The sequence below is a fragment of the Dermacentor andersoni genome, chromosome 7 (assembly GCF_023375885.2).
Source record: "Dermacentor andersoni chromosome 7, qqDerAnde1_hic_scaffold, whole genome shotgun sequence".
Taxonomy (NCBI): Eukaryota; Metazoa; Arthropoda; class Arachnida; order Ixodida; family Ixodidae; genus Dermacentor; species Dermacentor andersoni.
Genome location: NC_092820.1, coordinates 167,217,847 through 167,237,876, shown reverse-complemented (window position 1 = coordinate 167,237,876; position 20,030 = coordinate 167,217,847). Strand labels below are relative to the sequence as shown.

The window sequence follows — 20,030 nt, the reverse complement described above, 5'->3', positions numbered from 1 at the left end:
TTCAGAGGAAAATTCATTTTTGTTCGGCATATTAATGCATCTTCAACGCGTACACGTCACTTTGACGCGGTAAGTTTTTGCGGTTTTGTGACGTCGCGTGAGAGGTAGGTGAAGTGGGTGCAGCCTGAAAACTTTTGACCAATAGCCGAGGGCTAATGGCGAAAAGGCGTCAAATTAGAAATAACTATTTTTGTTTCGTTCGGTCAAATTATGCATAATCAGTGTGTACACGTCATATCAGATGGGTGGCTATCACGGTTTTCGTGACGCCGCGTGACAAACAGGTGAAGTGGGGGTGGTCCAAAAAAGTTTTTGAACGATCGCGGTGGGCTGATTGCAGTATTGGAATTGAAAAGTTTTGAATAGTTTTACGTTATAGCACCCCATATCTATGCTAAATAGCTCGCACAAACACACTTTGCATGTTCGTCCAGAAAATGCGCGTTGAGCTGCAACTTCATCGGGGGGGGGGGGGGGGGGGGGCGTGAGGCCACTAGACAACGTTTTCCAGGCTATGCACTTTATCATTTTGAGATACAAGAGGCGTAGCATAAACTGATTAGGCGGGAAATGTGCCGACAAAAATCTTGGGTATTTTTACATGCTATTCAAAGTGCTTTCTATATATGTCCTTCTCAGATTCATTTACACAGGCGAGAATCCATTCACGGACGTACTAACCAGTGTAACATTGAAACGTAAGCACTAAATATTTGAAATTCCGCAGAAAGGCCAGAGAAAGACAGAGGAACACTCGATCGATGAACTGCAAGCAATTTATAGTCTCGGTTCTGAAGGGGTACTGTATTCACTCGTGCAAGTCTCGCACATTTTTTCGGAATTTTTACCTGGTGCGGCCTTTACGCGAGTTGGGCTTATGGCTACTCACTGAAGCCTCGAATAGCGCACAGACTGCCGTGGAAATAAATGCAACCACTTTTGCACGATGATGAACACATTTACAGTACACGGACCTGTGTCATCGTTTAGCGGCTTGCGGAAATTAACGTGCACGTGAATTTGAGCGTGACACTTAGTGCAACTTTTCTTTCAACACTTTCGCACTCCCAAGTAAGCGTGCGGTTTTTACAAGAGGGCAGACCTTACACCAGAAAATGTGGTAGTTCACCCTGTGGATGCCGGGAGCTTAGTGCACAGAAAGTAAGCACCTACTGAAACCCAGAGATCGACGCTGTGAAAAAAAAACACACACACACTTTGTGGAGATGATAATGCCATACAGCCTTTTATTCTGAATAAGGGATGAGGGGATCCCTGCCAGCCTACTCTGCTCGTGAGTTGCAGTGCTTTCTGAGAACACATTCGCCACGTTCATTGCGGCAGAAAAGCGCTCTGCACCAACACTTGTACTCCAAGTTCGCAACACAGCCCAGAGGTTTGCCCCTCCAGTTGTTTTGTTTAACGAGCGAGCAGTTGCACTCGCCGCAGTTGCTTGAGTGGCCCCAGTAAACCTCGCGGAGGGAGTTGCACTTTCGGCTACCTGAAAAAAAAGAATAAGTAAAGCGTACACTCTTTATTAGCAGAAATACGTAGGTTGACAGCCACGCACGATTACCGGTTTTAGCAGTGGAGATTATGCCACTTTCGCGCTGGCCACGCATCTATGTTGCATAAAAGAACACCGATGTAGAAAAGAACGTTTGCACAACAAGTTAGCCATCCTATAGTTTGGGTTTGCATATATAACCCGTGTTTCAGCTTTCGATAATAAGTATATTGTTCATCATCACAAGAACACCATCGACAGCATGCATGTAGCCATATTCAGGAATGATTCAAGCTATTCAACATTTTTAAATAAATGCTGTTACGCTGCTGAGCTCTTTGACCCTGACTTCCTATTAGATATGTGGCATTTGTGTGTTCAAATAAATGTCTTTTTGTGCAAGAGAGAGGCAGAGAGGACGAGAAGAAGATTCTTTAATGGCAGATTTTGCAAACTCTCTCATTCAATTTCTGCGTGCATCTAAAAAAGACTCTGGTGCCACCTTTTCTTAACGTGCCGGCATACTCCTCATTAAAGGCAGAAGAAAGAAATACAGTGACGCGCATTTGTGAAGCACGTATTTAAATTCATTTATGTGCATAACATGCCCATCGGCGCTCTAATCTACTCATTTGTTATCATAAACGTATACCTTCAAGCCGATTCCACTGATAACGTAGACCGATAGCTCAATCATGTATAGAAATGTAGGGAGGCTAACCAGAAGTAATCTTGCTTGGCTACCTTGTACAGAGGGGCGTGGTAATGGGATAAAAATTGAAATAATAGGAGCACAATGCAAGTAAGCACATAGGAAGAACACCGAGTTAGGGCCCACTGAATAAACGCAAAAATAGCATTGGAATAAAGTTGTTTCATTATCCGTGCCCTGTGTATAATACTGTGTCTTTAAAGGAACACATCTGCAATACACCAGCTTCCGTGTCTTGATGTCCTCACTTGATTCCCTAAATTTCACCGAAGAAGGACAGGCGCAAGGAATGTTATCAACTTTTTTCGAGAGTGTAGATGGACTGAGAGGGAGAAAGCCGTCGCTAAACTTTTGCAATATATTTCTTCATAGTCACTAAAATTGTCGCTTACACTGTGCGCCAAATTCATTTTGGAACACTGTAATACTGGCTAACATGCATTAACTTATCTACCTAAACTTCTCATTTTCATCTGGTGTTCGTGCAGTGATTTTGTCAGCGGGGTGCAGCCAGATTGCTTTTATTTTAGTAACCTACTGACAAAACAAGGGTTAATTGTACCTGAAGTTACGCATGTACCTACATAATGTCACATTATAACTCCAAAAAGATTCAATAGAATACGGGTAACCTTCTTTTACAAGCACGAAAACGCAGATTGTGCGAAAGTTCTCGCTTTCGGCGCCTGTGAAACAAGACGCAGATTCTTCTACACGCACGTGGTCATGCGTTTAACAGGGCGATGACAATTAAGTGTCTTTCGTGCAAGCCAAATGCTGCCTTGCCACCCCTGGGTCCGTCTAAAAGCTCCGTAGAGAACTAATTTGTGCCAAAGGCCGCAAGAGAAGGTAGCGGTGCGTTTGGATTCGCGTGAGCTCCAAGAGAAGAAGCCCAGCGACTCCCATGCATCCGCACTCCCCCGAGCAAAAGTATACATGTGGACCAGGGAATCCACGATAAAGCTTATTTTCATCTTCACCCACGAATGTAACTTCCAATTGAGGATTGCATACCAAACTTTTGCATTGCGAACTTACAGTACTGACATCCATTGTACTGACATACCATTGTCGTCATTCCGTCGCCGGCAGGCCACATTCGTCGATCCATCGACGCAATTGCTTGCTCGTCATTATATCATAATCATTGTGGCGTCCTTCAATCGTGATTATGCCACCATTTTTATGTAATCGTCGTGATTACATCGTCATCGCGCAGACGCTAGCATGCATCTTTTGTCGAAGCGTGTTGGTCGTGCTATCGTCATCATTCCAGCTTGTTCATCCGGTTGTCATATCGCGGCCTTCGCGCGATCGTCGTCAAGCTGTCGTCGTCGTCGAGAGGTTGTTGTCATTGTGCGATTGTCATAATTTAAGAATCGCCATTTCGTTGACGTCATGGCGTTGACGTTATAGGCCTTTGTCATTCGATCGATATCACTCCTTCTTCATCATTCCATCGTGACTGCATGGGCGTCATGCAGTCGTCGTCATGCCTCGGTGCTCTTGGGTGACGTTGGAAAGGAAGTGCCCTAGCTAAGCGGGACGATATCATAGTATTTGGCATGTATCTGAAGCAACGAAAGTCTCAGAATTACTACTGCACGGGTTAAAAAGAAAACGTGATTTCCGGAATACGGACTGTCGCAGCATTGCTCGATTGCTATTCGCATTACCGTTGGCAGTCATCATGAGATGACTTCTGCTGTAATTTCTCTCTCTCTGTACAAGCTGATGCCGGTCGTTGAAGGTTGCTTTACAAAACGTAGATATCTAATGAAGCGTGATAATCAGGGCGTGGTGTGGCAGTGCCGCCTGAAGAATAAATCAGGGAAGCAGCGTGTGTCGATGGAAATAAGGAGAATACGAAGGGCGCGCGGCATCATGCCATTGTGTTGACAGACAACTCCATTGCAGAACTGATGTCGGTCATTGCTATTGTGCAGTAGCTTCTGCAGAAGCATCGAGCTAAAAAAAAAACAAAACTAAAACGTTAGTTTACTGATGCTCGAGCACTGAGAAAAATCGTGAAATAACTGGTGCGAAAAATTCGCGCATTTTGTGGTGCACAGGCTGCTCAGCTGGCCTTTATTGACAGATTACTGACGAGGAATCTGATGCCCAGACGCCGCCTTGCACTCATTTCTGCGAACACATCTGCCGCTGTCATCTCGGCAGAAAAGCATCCTGCACCAGCACCGGGGTTGCTTCTCTTGAAGGCAGCTTGCGGGTATCCCACCGAAGCGTCCGGTTGCTAAGTAGATGCGACAGCTGCACTCGCCACAGTTGCGCGAGTTATTCCGGAATACCTCGTTCTTGCCGCACCTCTGGTAGACGCCAGATCCTAAAGAAATGCGAAGTGGATGTTATGCACAACGTGCGTTACAAAAAAAAAAAAAAGTCATTAGGCACGTTCATTGGGCAGACACCAGTGGGCTGTAGCAGAAGCCGCGAAATAAGCAAGAACGTTCTTTGAATATCTGTAAGGTAAGAGAACATTTAACGAAAAGGATACTTCTCACACACCTGGAGGCCACACGAAGCTATTAATGAAAGCCAAACAAATTTCTCTGATAGAATGCTTCATGCACTGTAGAATAAAAAGAGCAACGAACGAAGCTTTGTAAATTTCAGAGCTATAACATTTTGCTTGTGCAGTATGGATGACAGCTTTCCCTGTCAAGAAGCTGTTGAGCACCGCAAGAGCTGTTGAGGTGAAGGATAATTTTGGGAGTAGAGGAGGAACAGAGGGTAGTTTGACGACAAACTGCCGGTAGGTAAATGCGGCACCAGTGATGCTACTTTTGTCCCTCGCTCCCGATAGGTAAAAAAAAAAAGAATGAGAGCGCGCGAATGATAGTTGTCATCAAGATTAAACAGGCAGGAAAAAGATTTGTTCTTGCAACAATTCATAAAAATATTGTTCACCTTGCTCCTGGACGCTATCCAGGGGCTACCCTCGCAAGAACAACGTCACATGCAACGTAAATAACAAGGTAGTTCCATTCCACAAATCAGGTAACCGTAATTCTCCCTTAAATTGTCGTCCCATATCCTTAACTAGTGTCTGTCGCAAAATCATGGAACACGTCATGTACCTAAGAAATTTACTAGACAGTAATAACATTTCCCGTCGTCGCAACACGGCTTTGGTAAAGGTCTGTCGTGTGACACTCAATTAGCTACATTTCTTCATGACCTACACTCAAATCTGTAAACTAACACTCCAATCGATATCGTTTTTCTTGATTTTGCAAAAAGCGTTTGATAAGGTAGCTCATCAACGCTTATTAAAATATCTCACCTGAACTTCAACTCTAGCGTTCTAACATGGATAAAATAATTTCTTAGAAATCACTCACAGTCTGTCAGTATTACCAATATTACCTGAGAATTTCTTCCCGTCTCATCAGGCATTCCTCGAGGTTCTTTTGGTTCCTTCCTGTTGCTAATGCACACGAAGAATCTACCATTGCATGTTTACACTCAGATTCGTATGTTTGCTGAAGATTGCGTTATCTATCGAACTATCACCCAGTCGAGCCGCCCAGAGCGGCTTCTAGCCCTGAAGGCCATCCAGATTTTCTGCATAAATAAAGATTAATTGATTGACTGAGTAATGACCACACTTCCCTGCAGAATGACTGAACAACATTACAAGTAGAACTCTTGCTTGGGCTAGTTGGTTCATGTTTGAAGTAGGTAAAGGCAAGGCGCAGAAGACCAGGACTTAGGAAGAAGAACACAAACGACAAGGCGCCCGTCTTGTCGTTTGTGTTCTTCTTCCTAAGTCCTGGTCTTCTGCGCCTTGCCTTTACCTACTTCAACATTACAGACCGGTGTGATCACTGGTTAATAATCTGAAACACTAATATGTAAATTTTTGTCAATTTTCCGCAGCCGTAATTAGTATCACTTTCTCTACACAGTAAATGACATCTCCATTGACACTCTGTACTCAGTTAAGTACTTAGGCATTATGATCGCGCATGACCTAAACTGGTGTTCTCATGTTACTGACGTCACATTATCCGCTAACAAAACCTAGGCATTTCTGAAACGGAACCACCGCAATGCTCCTCAACGGGTAAATTTCCAGCATATGAAACATTGTTTAGGCCGAAACTCGAATACGCATCACGGGTATAATGTCCTCGCCAGATTTACCTCAGCAACGCATTAGAATCTATACAGAATCACGTCGTAGGATACATTAATTCGTCATACTCATGCGACATCAGCGTTTCGCCATGAAAAGTAGATTCTGGTTTGAACACGTTAGTGTACCGTCGCCGTACCACGAGCTTGTCATTGTTCCTTAAGTTCTACACCAATTAGCTTCGCCACGCATCTCGCATTCTACCACCTTCGCGCAATTTTCTGCGCATAAGCCATCCACTAAATGTCGCTCGCCCTTGTGCACGCATTGCCGCCTGCTCGTCATCATTTTTTAATCGCACAGCTAAGGAATGGAACGGCCTTCCCCAACCACATGACAGCCATCACCACCTTCTCTGCGTTCATGCATGAAGGAGCAACTGTTATTATTATTATTATTATTATTACTCAGAATACCCCTAAAGATCCTCAAGGAGTGTATTAGATGGGGGGAGTGATTAGTAAAATAACATGGGAACCAGAATAGTTACAGAATAATAGTATTACTGAAATACGAACAAGAAGCCTAATTACAAACAGCGCGGGGTTAACGGCGAGAGAAGGGGGTTAGGAAAAAAAGTGATAAGAGCAAGACCATAACATATTCTGGAGCGGAATACATACAACACTTATGACGCTACTACTAATGCGGAAAATAACGTCGTGGACAACCTTCTGTGACATTTCTTTGTATACCCACCCCTTAGGTAATACCCCGCAAGAGGTCTTTAAGGTGATAAAATGAAATGAAGTGAAACATGTTGAATTCATCGCAACAGTGAGTCATCTGATTGGAGCAATGGTAGAAGCTGATATGAGTTAGTAATTCATAACATAAAATGAGCGCACCAGAAAAAAGAAAGAAAAGAACAAAGGACACGCGAAAGAAAAAGAAACATGGTGTGCACTTCACACAGTGTTTATTAGTGACGTACATGTAAATTACATATACTTATACAGTCGTGTCAAAAATAAAAGAAAGGAAACAATCTAGCAATCGCTAATATTTCAGGAAAGGTCGATCTCCAAACAGAACACAATTAGTATGTGCAAAAATGTCCAAGATGCAGCATGTCTAGCGTTATGATAGCGTGCTGAAGAGTACTAGCTAGGTGTTCCTAGTACTGTTGGTCTCGAAAAGAACGTTCAGGAGAACGCCATACTAGCGTGCATGGCTCAAGGTCAACTGGAAATCCATTGTCGCGAACGCGGCTCCGTGCCTCTATCTGACCGTTGCGATGTGTTGGCTAAGCATAGAGTGTAGCTAGCCCGTAAAGTTATAGGCGTCAACCATATCTGAAAGCTACCTAGATTGTGCGTTAATGATCCGTCTATTGCATTACCGTCAAGTTGGATGGCATACCTGAACCGGTTTTGGCCATATTCACTTTTGGGTGCATTTTACAAACAACCATCAAAAGGACGTAAGTTCACTTGAAGGCCGAGGCTTGGTAGTGAATAACAGTGAACAAGCCCGGAGTAGTGTCGATGTAGCGAACGGTTAGAACAGATGATTAAGACCGAGTGCCGTTGTCGAAGCGTTGGCTACAGCCACGTGCCTTGTTCGACCGCTGTTATTTATATGGAAGTAGCGAGCACGTGCGGTTTTCTGCTACTTAGACATTATAGCTGGTTTGTTTTTCTTCCCTCTCTATTGCACAAGCCTGTATATACGTGATAACTTATCGCCAACAAACATTGCTGGAAGTCTGCATCGTGTTGTCCCCCTTTTTCGTGTCTTTGTCTTCCGCATTTGGCTCGTTTTATGGAACTGAAGGAAATAAAAAGTCAATACGATCCAACTGAATTTCTACAACAACATTGAACAACTGTTCTGTATGTCTACTCGTTACGCCGCAGAGCACCCAGTTCTCTCTGCGGGCAACCTTAAATCAGCCGAACTCGAGACCACGTTCTGTACCAAAGGTACCCGGACTGCGGCGACGTTCATTCCTGGTTTAAGGAGCTATTCGCGGAATAGTTCACTTTTGAAGTGCACTGGTCTGATTCACAGTTTACAGCCCTTCTGTTCATCTTCCCCCGTGAACGCAAAGTTCAAGCTCTCCCTCTTGCTTCTAGTTTTATACCCCTTTTCGTATACACCCTGTGTAAGTTGGAAAACCTGACGCTGGTCTCGTGGACCTGCCTGTCTTTACTCGCCTTGGTTTCTCTTTCTTTTTTTAACAACTGTTGTGGTTAGCGGTTCCAAAGAAGAAAAGATGACATTTGCTATGCATGGATGATTAGGCGGTCATATACGGGCATGAAGGCCTAGTGCATTTGAATGACAAGTTTTCGGTTGGGTTTGTGATACGTTACAAGCGTTAAATCAAAGTGAAGACGCACGGACATCAAGCGCTGCAACAACCCTAGGTTTTGTGGTGTCGGTGTTTCCTTTATTCGTCCAATTTGGTTTTGCGCTGGTAACTTGTTTCAAGAATACTGATGCATGCCAAGCAGTGAAAATGAATTCACTTCACTGTTAACGATATAGCTCGCAGCCTACATAGCTGAACCTCGTACGTGCAAGCATACGTTTGACGGAGTGATTGAGTGAAACTACTTTATTCTACCTTTGAGAGAACAAAAATATAACCTGCCTCGCTTATCGATGAAAAGAGCACCCGTATGGGTGCATAAGTACGACCAAGTGAAGAGAAAAGAGAAAAAAAAAAAAAACCTTGTGTGTTGCAGTTTGAAACGAGAGAGCCCAGTGATGAAAAACGAGTGGTCTTGAGAACTGGAATTTGCCTCATCACTAAAAGTTGGCCGGTCATTTGGAACTCCACGTATGTCGACATTTCAGCGGTGCTTTGAACAAAGTTCCCTAAAAATTCTAACGCGACTGCATCCTTTCTGCGTTTGTTCACCCAAACATTGGAGGTTGACCATACGAGTCTATAGAACACCTCTTCTTGCTTCAGTAACCGATAATACGACCGACGCTTTCTATATCACCCGCGTTAGATCACCTACGGACTCAAGTACACTCCCGTTGATAAAGTCGGCCGCATGCGCCATAAACTCAGAAAGCGACACATACATGGCTGAAGTTCTGTGGTCTCTTGTGCATCGTGGGATGAACAACTCCTCAGTGTTGTGTGTCATTTTCTTTTTCTTTCATACCTTTAGTCAACTTCCTCTTGCATAGCATAGGAGTCTGTATGTGCGTCTGACTGCCCTCTGTACATTTCTTTCCGTCTTTTTCCTTCTTCCACTCTTGCAAATAAACACATTTCAGTGCTTTCGTATCCTCTGAGAATCAGCAAAAATTCGCATAAAAAAAAAGAGACCTCCTGTGCCTGCTAGAAGTACAACACTGAGCCGAAAAATATTGTACACTGCCAACATGTCACGGGATATCCGCTAAATGACTGCATAGTGCCCAGGGTGCGCATTCCAAAGTAACCTACACTTAGGGGCGATTTGTAGTCAGGTCATCGTGGAAGCCAACAGTTATTGCGGTGATGTTCGCTTTTGAAAGAAATGGCTGTGGTACGCACCCAAACTTCCATAAATGCCCGGTCGTGTGATGCTCCAGCCAGCCCCGTTAACACCTCCGAGACCTAGAAAATAACAATGAGCAAATAATAATAAAAAACTACAGGACTTACAAGAAATCTTTTGTCGTTTGCGTTTAGATGAGCGAAAGCAAATTTTTATCTTTAAAGACGTGTGGGTAGACTGATGGGTAAAAAAATTTAGCAATGTAAGGACATGGACTCCATTATAGCTTTTATTCCTTTAAATCAGTGACAGCAAGTCGGCGTTTTGAGTTCCCATTTGTTTAGCGACGCCTACGTGACCGATGTTTTGGATGTCAACCAAAGAATTGTCGTGGTCACGTCGCGGTCGTCGTCGAGCCACCGCCGTCATATACCACCGTCGTCGTGATTGGCGTCGACATCGTTCCCCTACAGTTATCATTACGCCGCCCGCCGTCATCACTGCTGTAAAATAGTCTTAGTCATCCTAGTGCTTGAATTCCACACTTTAGCTGTCTGCCTTGTGTTACGCGCCTTAACAAGCGACAGTGACCCGCTTCTGATAGCTCATAGCTGCTGTTCGCAGCAGAAAGGTGTTATAGCGGTTTATTCGAACGCTCCCTTGAGCGTATTATTCGTGCGATAAGTTTTGCCGAGACGGGCAGTTCGCAGAGCCTCGAAGCCCAGCGTCTACAGTGTCGAACGGGCAGAACGAATGCTTTAAATAGCGCGAGGTAAGCGAGCACATCAAGCCTCCGCTTCCGTCGTGTCTCTTTCCAAAGCCCTGATCTCACGCTCTTTAGCGCCCAAACCTTTGTTCAGCTGACTTAATGCGTACTAGTAGGCGCTTAACAGGGAAGAGTCCTTAGGTTTCGGATCTGCTTGAACGTGAGACAGAGAAATCGAGAGGCGCGAGCTTCCCAAGGCACACATTCGGGAAGGTGGCAGTGACTGTCTGGCGCGCGTCACTACAAGCTCGTTGAGTCTTTTGCTTTGGCGTTTGTTCGAAACAAGTGAATTGTGCAGCCGGGCCTTTATTTTCCACCATTTTGTTGGCGCGATGCGTGTGAGCGCTGATATGTTTTCTTGTCTTGCAGGAGCCAGAGTTAGATCGTCCGTGGTAGCCGGGATAAAGTTTTGTTTTTAATCGCCATATGTTGAGTACGGAGCATGAGATGAAGTGGCCTGACGACGACGTAAAGACGACGGTGCAACACAGGAGACGCACAGAAAAAGCCAAGCCGCTTTAAAGCTTTTAAACGCTCGCGCAGTAAAATAAACGCAGAGAAAAAGCGAGATCAGCCAAATCTTGCGAGCCAAAAATAAAAAAAAAGCAATAAAAAAATTTTTTTTACGTAATGCACACTGATCCTTCTACACTACGCTATGTGCTTGGCTGGGCGTATCTAGATAGAATGACGGATATATCATGACCTCTCGACACCGAGACTTCCTCGTGGCTAGAGAGGTGAACGTAGCACGCTTTGGGATTGGCGCTGCGTGTGCAATGAATGAATGAATGAATGAATGAATGAATGAATGAATGAATGAATAAATAAATAAATAAATAAATCTTTGTTTTCCGCCATAATGGGCAGAATGCTAGAGGAGGAAAAAAAAAACACAGCTTGGCAAGCTACTGAGCCCCGTACAGTTCTACAGGGGTCTAATGTTTAAGGCAGTAACTGCACGCGCACTGGATGCAATAAAGGTAATAAGGGAATTCGCATAACAATAGCAATTATAGAATAGACAACTTGTATTCGACAAAAGAAAAAAAGTACAGACAAGGAAACACAACGTGAAAAAAAGAGAAAAATAAAGCATAACGTTCTAATTAACATGACATTAACAAAGCTTAAACATAAGGTATTCAAAGTATATAACACAGTAGTAAGTGTGCAGAGCAACAAAGTAAGCCTACACGTTTGCATTGGCGAAGGAGGAGTAAAATATTGCCAAATAAAAGTCATTGTGGGAAATAGCAGCGTATTTCAGCATCACTACTCTATCACTGTGGTAGCTTGACACTTGCAAGCGCGCGACTACATTGTGCATGAGCGATCAAACTATGCGAGAGGAGAGTGGGTAGCGTTGAAGTTTCCGAAGAGAGAGAAGGAAATACAATTCGTTTATAGAGGAGTGCCCGGAGGGGAAGTGCGCCTACAGGGTTCATTGATTCTCCTTGTCAAGCAACTAGGCGTGCGGAACGCAAAAAGAAAATAGAAAAGCAGAAAAAAGAAGCACATAAACAGCAACCTTTTTTCGCAGAGATTTCATGATTGATAATGTTTAAGTTCACATGGCCGTCCCCTAGGCGGGACCTTTCGCCCGTCCCACAAACTCGCAGGACCTTTCAATAAAATTCTTGGACTTATCGACTGACATTTCGACAGCAGCTTTCATGTGCACTGCTGATACAAACGCAGAAATGTTTTATGAATGAGCCTCCTAACGAACGAGTATTCTCCAAATGCGTAAATAGGCAGAATATGCATTCACCTGTGCCACCTCCGATGACTGCGCCGCCAGGTACGATTACGCTACCAGCAGATCCTGAAACAGAGAAAGCAAACCTTTGTGGTTGATCAAATGATTCGGTTGGAGAAGTGCACACATGTAGCAATAAAAAAAAGCTAGGCAATGCCATCAAAGTGAAACAGATTGGTCCGCGGGCGCTAAAGGTGAGCGACAGGTTCGTGTTGGCGTGGTGGTCGGCTGTCGTAGCAGTTGCTATCGTGCTCATTGCAATGGTCATGCCACATGTAGTGCGAGCATTGAAACTGCCTGTGACGTTCCTCGATGTACTCGACAAGCAAGGCGGGCTGACGTGACGGTTTCGACGAAAGAGAAGCAAAGAGACTGTTTCCGCTTCATGCTGGAAGCTGCGGGGGTGAGAGAGGAAGGAGCGCGGAGGAGAAATGTAGGTTGGCGGTGCTGAACCTGGTCCGCGAAACGTGTGTGAAGGGCTTTACTAATGCCATTAGCCTTTATTGCACTCCCTGTTTTTCTTGCGTTTCATTCCATGATCAAAGGCTGACAATCAAACGCGCGAGACGGGCCCGTTTATTAAAACTCACAAGTACTGTTCGCAAAAACCAGTGATAGTGTTTTATCCGCGCGATGCCGTGCGCGTATTGTGCATGCGCCAATTTTTGCAGCGAAGCTGTGTATACAGGGTGTTTCACGTATTTTGTGCCAATGATTAAGGAAAAAAACATTAGCCGCAGCTGAATAAAGCAACGGCATATGGTTTGCCGTCATGGGACAATCCTTAGAGTACGTTTTTATATTCCACTTGATTGGTTGATTAACTAAGATGAATTGTGCAAAATGTCTAACATTTTGCCAAGTGCCAAGTGCCTTTCGTTGCGTTCTAGCGGGAGTTCAGAAACGGCCGATCCAATTTTTTTTTGTGGCAACGTACATCCTGCGTGGGGAGATTTTTTTTCGGCGTTTAAAGAAAGCCCGCGAGATATGCAATAAAGCCATGTGACTGCGCTCATGCACAGAGTCCTGGGTATGATCGTAGAGACTAAAGACGTCAATACCTCTACGGTTCAGAAGCTCATCACGAAGACCAACAACGCTATCGGGCTCATCCGAAGAATTGCAAGTACACACAGGGGCCTCAAGGAACATAACCTCATCAAACTCGTACACACGTTCGTCACCTGTCGCATACGTTGCATACGTATGCAACGTATGCAACGTCGCATACGTTGCGGCAATGATCAATTGAACACGATCCGAAAGAGACAGACTTAATGCCCTAATCACAAAGGTCACCAAGCAAGTCCTCAGCATACCGATCAGCACCAGCAACGAGAAGCTGGGGCTCCTGGGCATGCACAACACCCTGGAAGAAATTGCCGAAGCCCAGCAGCGCGCCCAGCTTGCTAGGATTTCGACGACGCCTCTGGGCCGCACGATCCTAGGGAAGCTAGGCTTTGCTCAAGGAAACATAGTAAAAGACTTTGTGGACCTCCCACGTGACATTCGTGCCAAGATCATGGTCCGACCTATACCCACAAACGTACACCCCGAATACAACAAGGGCAGACGACAAGCGAGAGCCTCCTTAAGCAAGCCTTGGCGAACCGCGAACGCTCATCTTTTGTGGACGTGGCTGCATACGCGAGAAACAAAGCTTTCGCAGTGGCGGTTGTGGTCGGGCGCGGATCTACAAGACATGCAGCCACGTTAGTTGCAAGGAAGCCTGAACAGGCGGAACAGGTTGCGATCACTGTTGCGCTCACCGACGACAATCTTTCCCATATCTACATCGACTCCATAGCCGCTATCAGAGCTTTCCAAAAGGGCACGGTCTGCGCACAGGCTCTCAGAATTTTTACAAAGAAAGAGATTAAGAAACACGTCATATAATGGTTCCCAGAACACTTAGGACCAAAGATCGGCGACGTCCCCAACCTTAACGAGGCGGCGCACGAGGCAGCGCGCGCGCTTACAGACCGCGAGGCTTCGCCCGACCACTGGGAGAACAAGGATGCCCCCACTACATACAATGAAATCACTAAACACTACTACCTACAACGTAGACAGTATAGCACGCCACACCGCACGCTCAAGCGGTTACACTCAGAATGTTACAAACAGACACATACCCCACGCAAAACAGACTACACCATTACATGCCTGAGCTTTGCGACAAGTCTTATTGCACGAATTGAAATACATCCCTTAACGTCTATCATTTACTCTGGCCATGCTCGCAAGCTCGCATAAACTGCGAACAGGACAAGCACAAGCTTGAAAAAGCAATCCGGAGCGAAGAACTCGCTCCCCAACTCTTGGCCGTCTAGCAGGTCTACGACGTCACCAGGAAACTCAACCTTCCGGTTGCGTCGTAGGAGACGCCCACTCCATGAGAGCCCAAAGCTCTCGTGGCCTGCAGGACCTCAAATAAAGTTGATTTCCTTCCTTCCTTGTAGCGCTCTCGATCGCGGTTCATGCGAAAGAACCATGCGCACGGACCGTGGCGAAGTCAGCGGCCACGGCTGTAAGCATCGCGGTTTCATAGTGCGTCAGCATCTTTCGCGGTGGCACACGGAAAGGAAGCGCCGTCGTCCCTGGTAAGCGATGCGCTCGACGCACGGTTGAGAGCGCTGCAATTCTATAGCGCAAGAGCGCAGTCACGTGGTTTTATTGTATATTTGGCGGGCTTTCATTAAACGGCAAAAAAGAAAAAAAAAAAATCACCACGCAGCATGTACGTTAGCACACAAAAAAAAAAATTGGATTGGTTGTTCCTGAAACCTCTCTACAACACAACGAAACGCACTTCACCCTAAAGTGAGTATTACAAATTTTGCATAATTCGTCTTAGTTAATTAACTAACGAAGCGGTATATAAAAAGTACTCTAAGGAGTGCCCCATGATGGCAAACCATACGCAGTTGGTTTCGTTCAACTGCGGCTAACCACTTTTTAAAATCCTTGGCACAAGTTCGTGAAACGCCCTGCATAGCTACCCTCCGGTGGTGGTCGATGTTCGGCTGCCTACGCGTCCCGTCAACACAAAAAAATTTTCGTCTCCAGTAACTGGTGAATGCTCCGTAGCTCTCTATATAATGTAAGCATCTTGGAAAAAATTATACTGAAATTGGCCGCTATGAAGACTCTACCGTTACGCCGAGTTTCATTTACTCGTCATAATTAGTTAGTTCACAATGAAGTTGCAAACGTTGCAGAATTTCCATCTGGTGTGAATACATGGCCATCTACGGAGGGAGTATGGTTACAGAAAACGGCTGTTGCAAAAGAAAACAAAAAACTTACAGAGAGGGAAACAGATAAACAACGTCAACAAAAGAGAAAAGTAATGCAGTACATTTTCTAATTAACATGAGATTAAGAAAGCCTAAACATAAAGTATTCGAAGTATACAATAATACAGTAGTAAGTGTGCAGAGCAACAAAGTAAGCCTACACTTTTGCGTTGGCGAAGAAGCAGTAAAATATTGCAAAATAAAAGTCAATATGTGAAATGGCTGCGTATTTCAGCATCACTACTCTATCAGTGTGGTAGCTTGGCGCTTGCAAGCGCGCAACTACATTCTGCATGAGCGATCAAACTATGCGAGAGGAGAGTGGGAAGCGTTGAAGTTTCCGAAGAGAGAGAAGGAAAAACAATACGTTTATAGAGCAGTGCCCAGAGGGGAAGTGTGCATACAGGGTTCAGTTATTCTCCCTGTCAAGAATCTAGATGTGCGGCATGGAACAAGGAAAAAGAAATAGAAAAAAAAAAGAAGCACACAAACAGCAGCATTTTTTTCGCAGCGCTTTCATGATCGATAAAGTTTCAGTTCACGTGGTCATCGCCTAGGCGGGGCCTTTCGCGCGTCCCACAAACTCACAGGCCCTTTCAATAAAGTTCTTTGACTGTTAAAGGTCCCCAGGTGGTCGAAATTTGCGGAGTCCTCCAATACGGCGTGCCTCATCACCAGAAAGTGGTTTTGGCACGTAAAATCCCATAATATAATAACGTTCTTTGACTGATTGACATTTCAACAGCAGCTTTCACGTGCATTGCTAATACAAACGCAAAAATGTTTTGTGAATGAGCCTCCTAACAAACGAGTATTCTATAATTGCGTAAATAGGTAGAATATGCATTCACCGGTGCCACCTCCGATGGCTACACCGCCAGGTCCAACTACTCCACCAGCAGGTCCTGAAAAAGAGAAAGGAAACCTTTGTGGTTGATAAAATGATTCGGTTGAAGAAGTAGACGCATTCAACAATAAAAGAAGCGAGACAATGCCATCAAAGTGAAACAGACCGGTCCGCGAGCACTAAAGGTGTGACACAGGTTCATCTTGGCATGGCGATTGGCTATCGTAGCAGTTGCGATCTTGCTCATTGTAATGGTCGTGCCACATGTAGTGGGAGCATTAAAACTGCCTGTGGCGTTCCTCGATGTATTCGACAAGTATGGCGGACATACGTGAAGGTTTTGACGAAAGACACGCACAGAGACTGTTTAAATAGAAATGTAATGAGGTTCATTGAAAGAGCTTCCGAATCAGGAGCTCAAACGAGAAGCTAAAGGAGCCTACAGTCGAGTATGAACAAGGTGCACTTTTATAGAAATCTATCCAGTGCAACGTATGGAAACAGAAAAAAAAAAAGAACGGACTAGCTTACCGCTACCAACCTCTACGTTTTGATCACGTTTAATCTGACCGGTGCACGCATATTGCAATCTGATCTCAATTACATTTCTCGTCGGTTTGACACTTGGCTAATGAAATTGAATAATATAACAAATGTAAGTCAATGAGAATAACATGGTCGGCTATCAATTCTAATTCCATTTATCGTATAATTATTGATTCACATTTGCCATCGGTGACTTTGTACAAATACCTAGGCGTTCACATAACTAATGATTTTTCTCAGAATTCCGAAATCGAGCACATTATTGCCACGCCAATCTCAAGCTTGTACTCCTTCACCCCAGCTTTCCCCAAGCCGCAGCATCCAGGAGACTGCTTACATCTCTGATGACGTTCCAGGAACCACATTTCGCATGACGTTCCTTGAATCGCTTCCGAATAATTATACACGCTTCACTGTTCTAGTTATGCGCGTCAATGCAGCGTTTCAGAAATGAAAAAAAAGAAACTTTAGATATTCCTGACCTGTCTTAACGATGCCCACTATGTGAATTTCACAAAATTTATTGCTTCAATGAAAACTTGAAAACAATATCTTTTCTCCGTCCCTAATTACGTATCATCCTGCGCTGGCCATCATATCAAAGTTGGCCTGCCCAATGGCCATACTAGAGGTTATTACGAATACCTTGTCGCAATAAAGACCGGCATTGACTGGAATCTCTCGCCTACCTCAATCGTCAACCTGACCGTCGCATCTGAACTCTTTAAGTCTGCAATTGAATAACTTTTTGATATGAAGTGTATCTGCTCCATGCTTGTCTACTGATTTTCGCACTCCCACTTTCCCCTAGAACGTCTCCCGGCCTTGAGAACACATGAATGAATAAATAAATCTCGTTTACATACCATCCAGTTTCGTTGTTTCACTAGTTCCATTGCGCATTTTACAAATAGTGCTTATGGCTACGGTCAACGGAAGTCCATTTTTTTAATCTAATCGCTCTTGTATAGTAGCTATATAGATTATCACTTGAGAATGGAAATTTAGACTCACCTACACCACCGGCTCCTAAGCCACCCCCTGCAGTTCCTAAAAGAGGAAATAGAAAAAAACTTTTAAAATAAAAAAAAAACTCCGTCAAGAAATATACACAAGCATTGGGACAAGAAATACTGTCCCTCTATACTAACGAGAAAAAGGAAGGGAACCGAGAGGCGCAATTTTTGTTGGTTATGACTGTGTGAAGCCATCAGATGATGAAGACAAAGAAGGGAAAGACATTGCACGCATAGGTAAAATGCCCAGGAATGAAGGCATGGGAAGAGACGCCACCTTTAAAACAATTTGTTGTCGAATGCATGCGCAATGCGGAGGTTGTGGGTTTACCCTCCACTCTATTTCTCTTCCTACTTAATTTCCCTTTATTTTATCCTATCTACACTTCAACTAAAGTTACAAATAATTTCTCCTGTGCTTTCCTTGGCTTCATTATCTGTTGGCTAAATATGTCAAAGCGGGTGCATGTTTATTGACCGAGTAGTGAAATCGGCTTGTGCGTAGACGCTAAACGTGCAAAGTGTGTCCGTGCTAACGTTGTGATGGGCTGTCATGACAGTTACAGTTGTGGTCATTACTGTGGTCCTGCTAAACGTATTCCGGGCAAGGCCATTGGCTACAGCAGGTACACTGGCAGAACGATGACTATATAAAAAGAATCTTGAAAATGAGAGATTTGTATTGAAAAAGGGATGTGTGTTTCACGATTCGAAAGCAAAATTTGCAAATTTGCAGGTGTTAGCTTGTGTCACCTGGCACAACTGAACTAGTAACTTAGCGCAATAAAAACCTCCGACATACGGAAGGTGGACAAAGGCAAGCATGCGTTTGTCCACCGTTCTTGTGTCTATGGTTTTTATTGCGCTAGGTTACTAGTTCAGTTATGGAAAATCAACGGGCTCAACAATCAACTATCTAGTTCGCCTGGCACAAGACCGGGATAATTGCAGATGGCTGGGAGAAGAGACGTTCGTCCCGCAGTTGACATAAATAGGCTCTCGATGTTGTATCATCAGCCTATTTGCTTACATTCACGAAGCTTACACCCATCCTAATGTTTCACTGGAATAGGGAAAGTAAGGCTGCATTATAATTATAGCGTAACAAGATCTTCCTGCATTTACTTGACATATCTCCCACAACATTCCGCCCACTATCTTTGAAGATCAACTCCGGGGCCATGCGGGGCCAACCTAACGCCGCCGAAGATCACAGCTCACTCGAACATTAGCTTGCATCGACACTACACCAACGGTTTGAATAAAGTGCGGTTATAATGTTAACGCAACCGCGTCCTTCCTGTGACTCTTCACCCGCACGCTAGAGGCTATCGATGCGTTGACTACTTGAGGCTATAGGACATTTCTTCTGAATCGGTGATCGCTGAGGTGACCAGTGCCTTTTACTCTTGACAACTTTAGATCGCCCGGACACAAGAACACTCTCGGTGATGAATTTGGCCAGATACATTCCAAGCATAGAAGGTGGCACGTAGATGGCTGAAGTTCTTGAAGTCATGAGATCTCCGTGACCGACTGTAGTCTTTTGTGCATATGGGGGTGAGCGCCCTCTCAGTGTTTTGTGTACGTGTCTTTTCCTTTCATCCCTTTATTATCTTGCTCTTGCGTTGCGTAGGAGACAAAATGTACGCCTCGTGGAGCTCTCTGTCTCTCCTTCCGTTTTGATTCTTTCAATCTTTGTAATAAACTGATTTCGATGCTGTAGTATCCTCGAAAAATAATTCGACATTTACATAAATAAAAGAAAGAATAAAATAAAATAAACATACGTCCACTACGTTCTGGGAGTTCTACAACACTGAGCTGAGCGAGATTGTGCATCACAAATACGTCTCAAAAAGTAAGCTAAATAACCGTATGTTGCTCTAGCATGCATATTGCAGTAAAGAACACTTCAGGAACAGTTTGCAGCCAAGTCGTCGTTACAGCCATCAGTCATGGAGGTGGTG

At 44.4% G+C, this 20,030-nt stretch overlaps 1 protein-coding gene across 1 annotated transcript in view; it reads right to left on the bottom strand.

Annotated features, from left to right (window-relative positions):
• Positions 1-4,276: 4,276 nt before the first annotated feature.
• Positions 4,277-20,030, bottom strand: part of LOC126533295 (uncharacterized) — an 88,637-nt gene continuing 72,883 nt past the window's right edge. The window contains exons 28-32 of the mRNA XM_072289552.1: positions 18,059-18,094; positions 16,503-16,556; positions 12,365-12,418; positions 9,881-9,943; positions 4,277-4,563 (exon numbers count right to left, since the gene is read on the bottom strand). Coding sequence (XP_072145653.1) covers positions 4,319-4,563; positions 9,881-9,943; positions 12,365-12,418; positions 16,503-16,556; positions 18,059-18,094 — 452 coding nt within the window. The 3' untranslated portion in view covers positions 4,277-4,318. The remainder of the gene's footprint in view (positions 4,564-9,880; positions 9,944-12,364; positions 12,419-16,502; positions 16,557-18,058; positions 18,095-20,030) is intronic.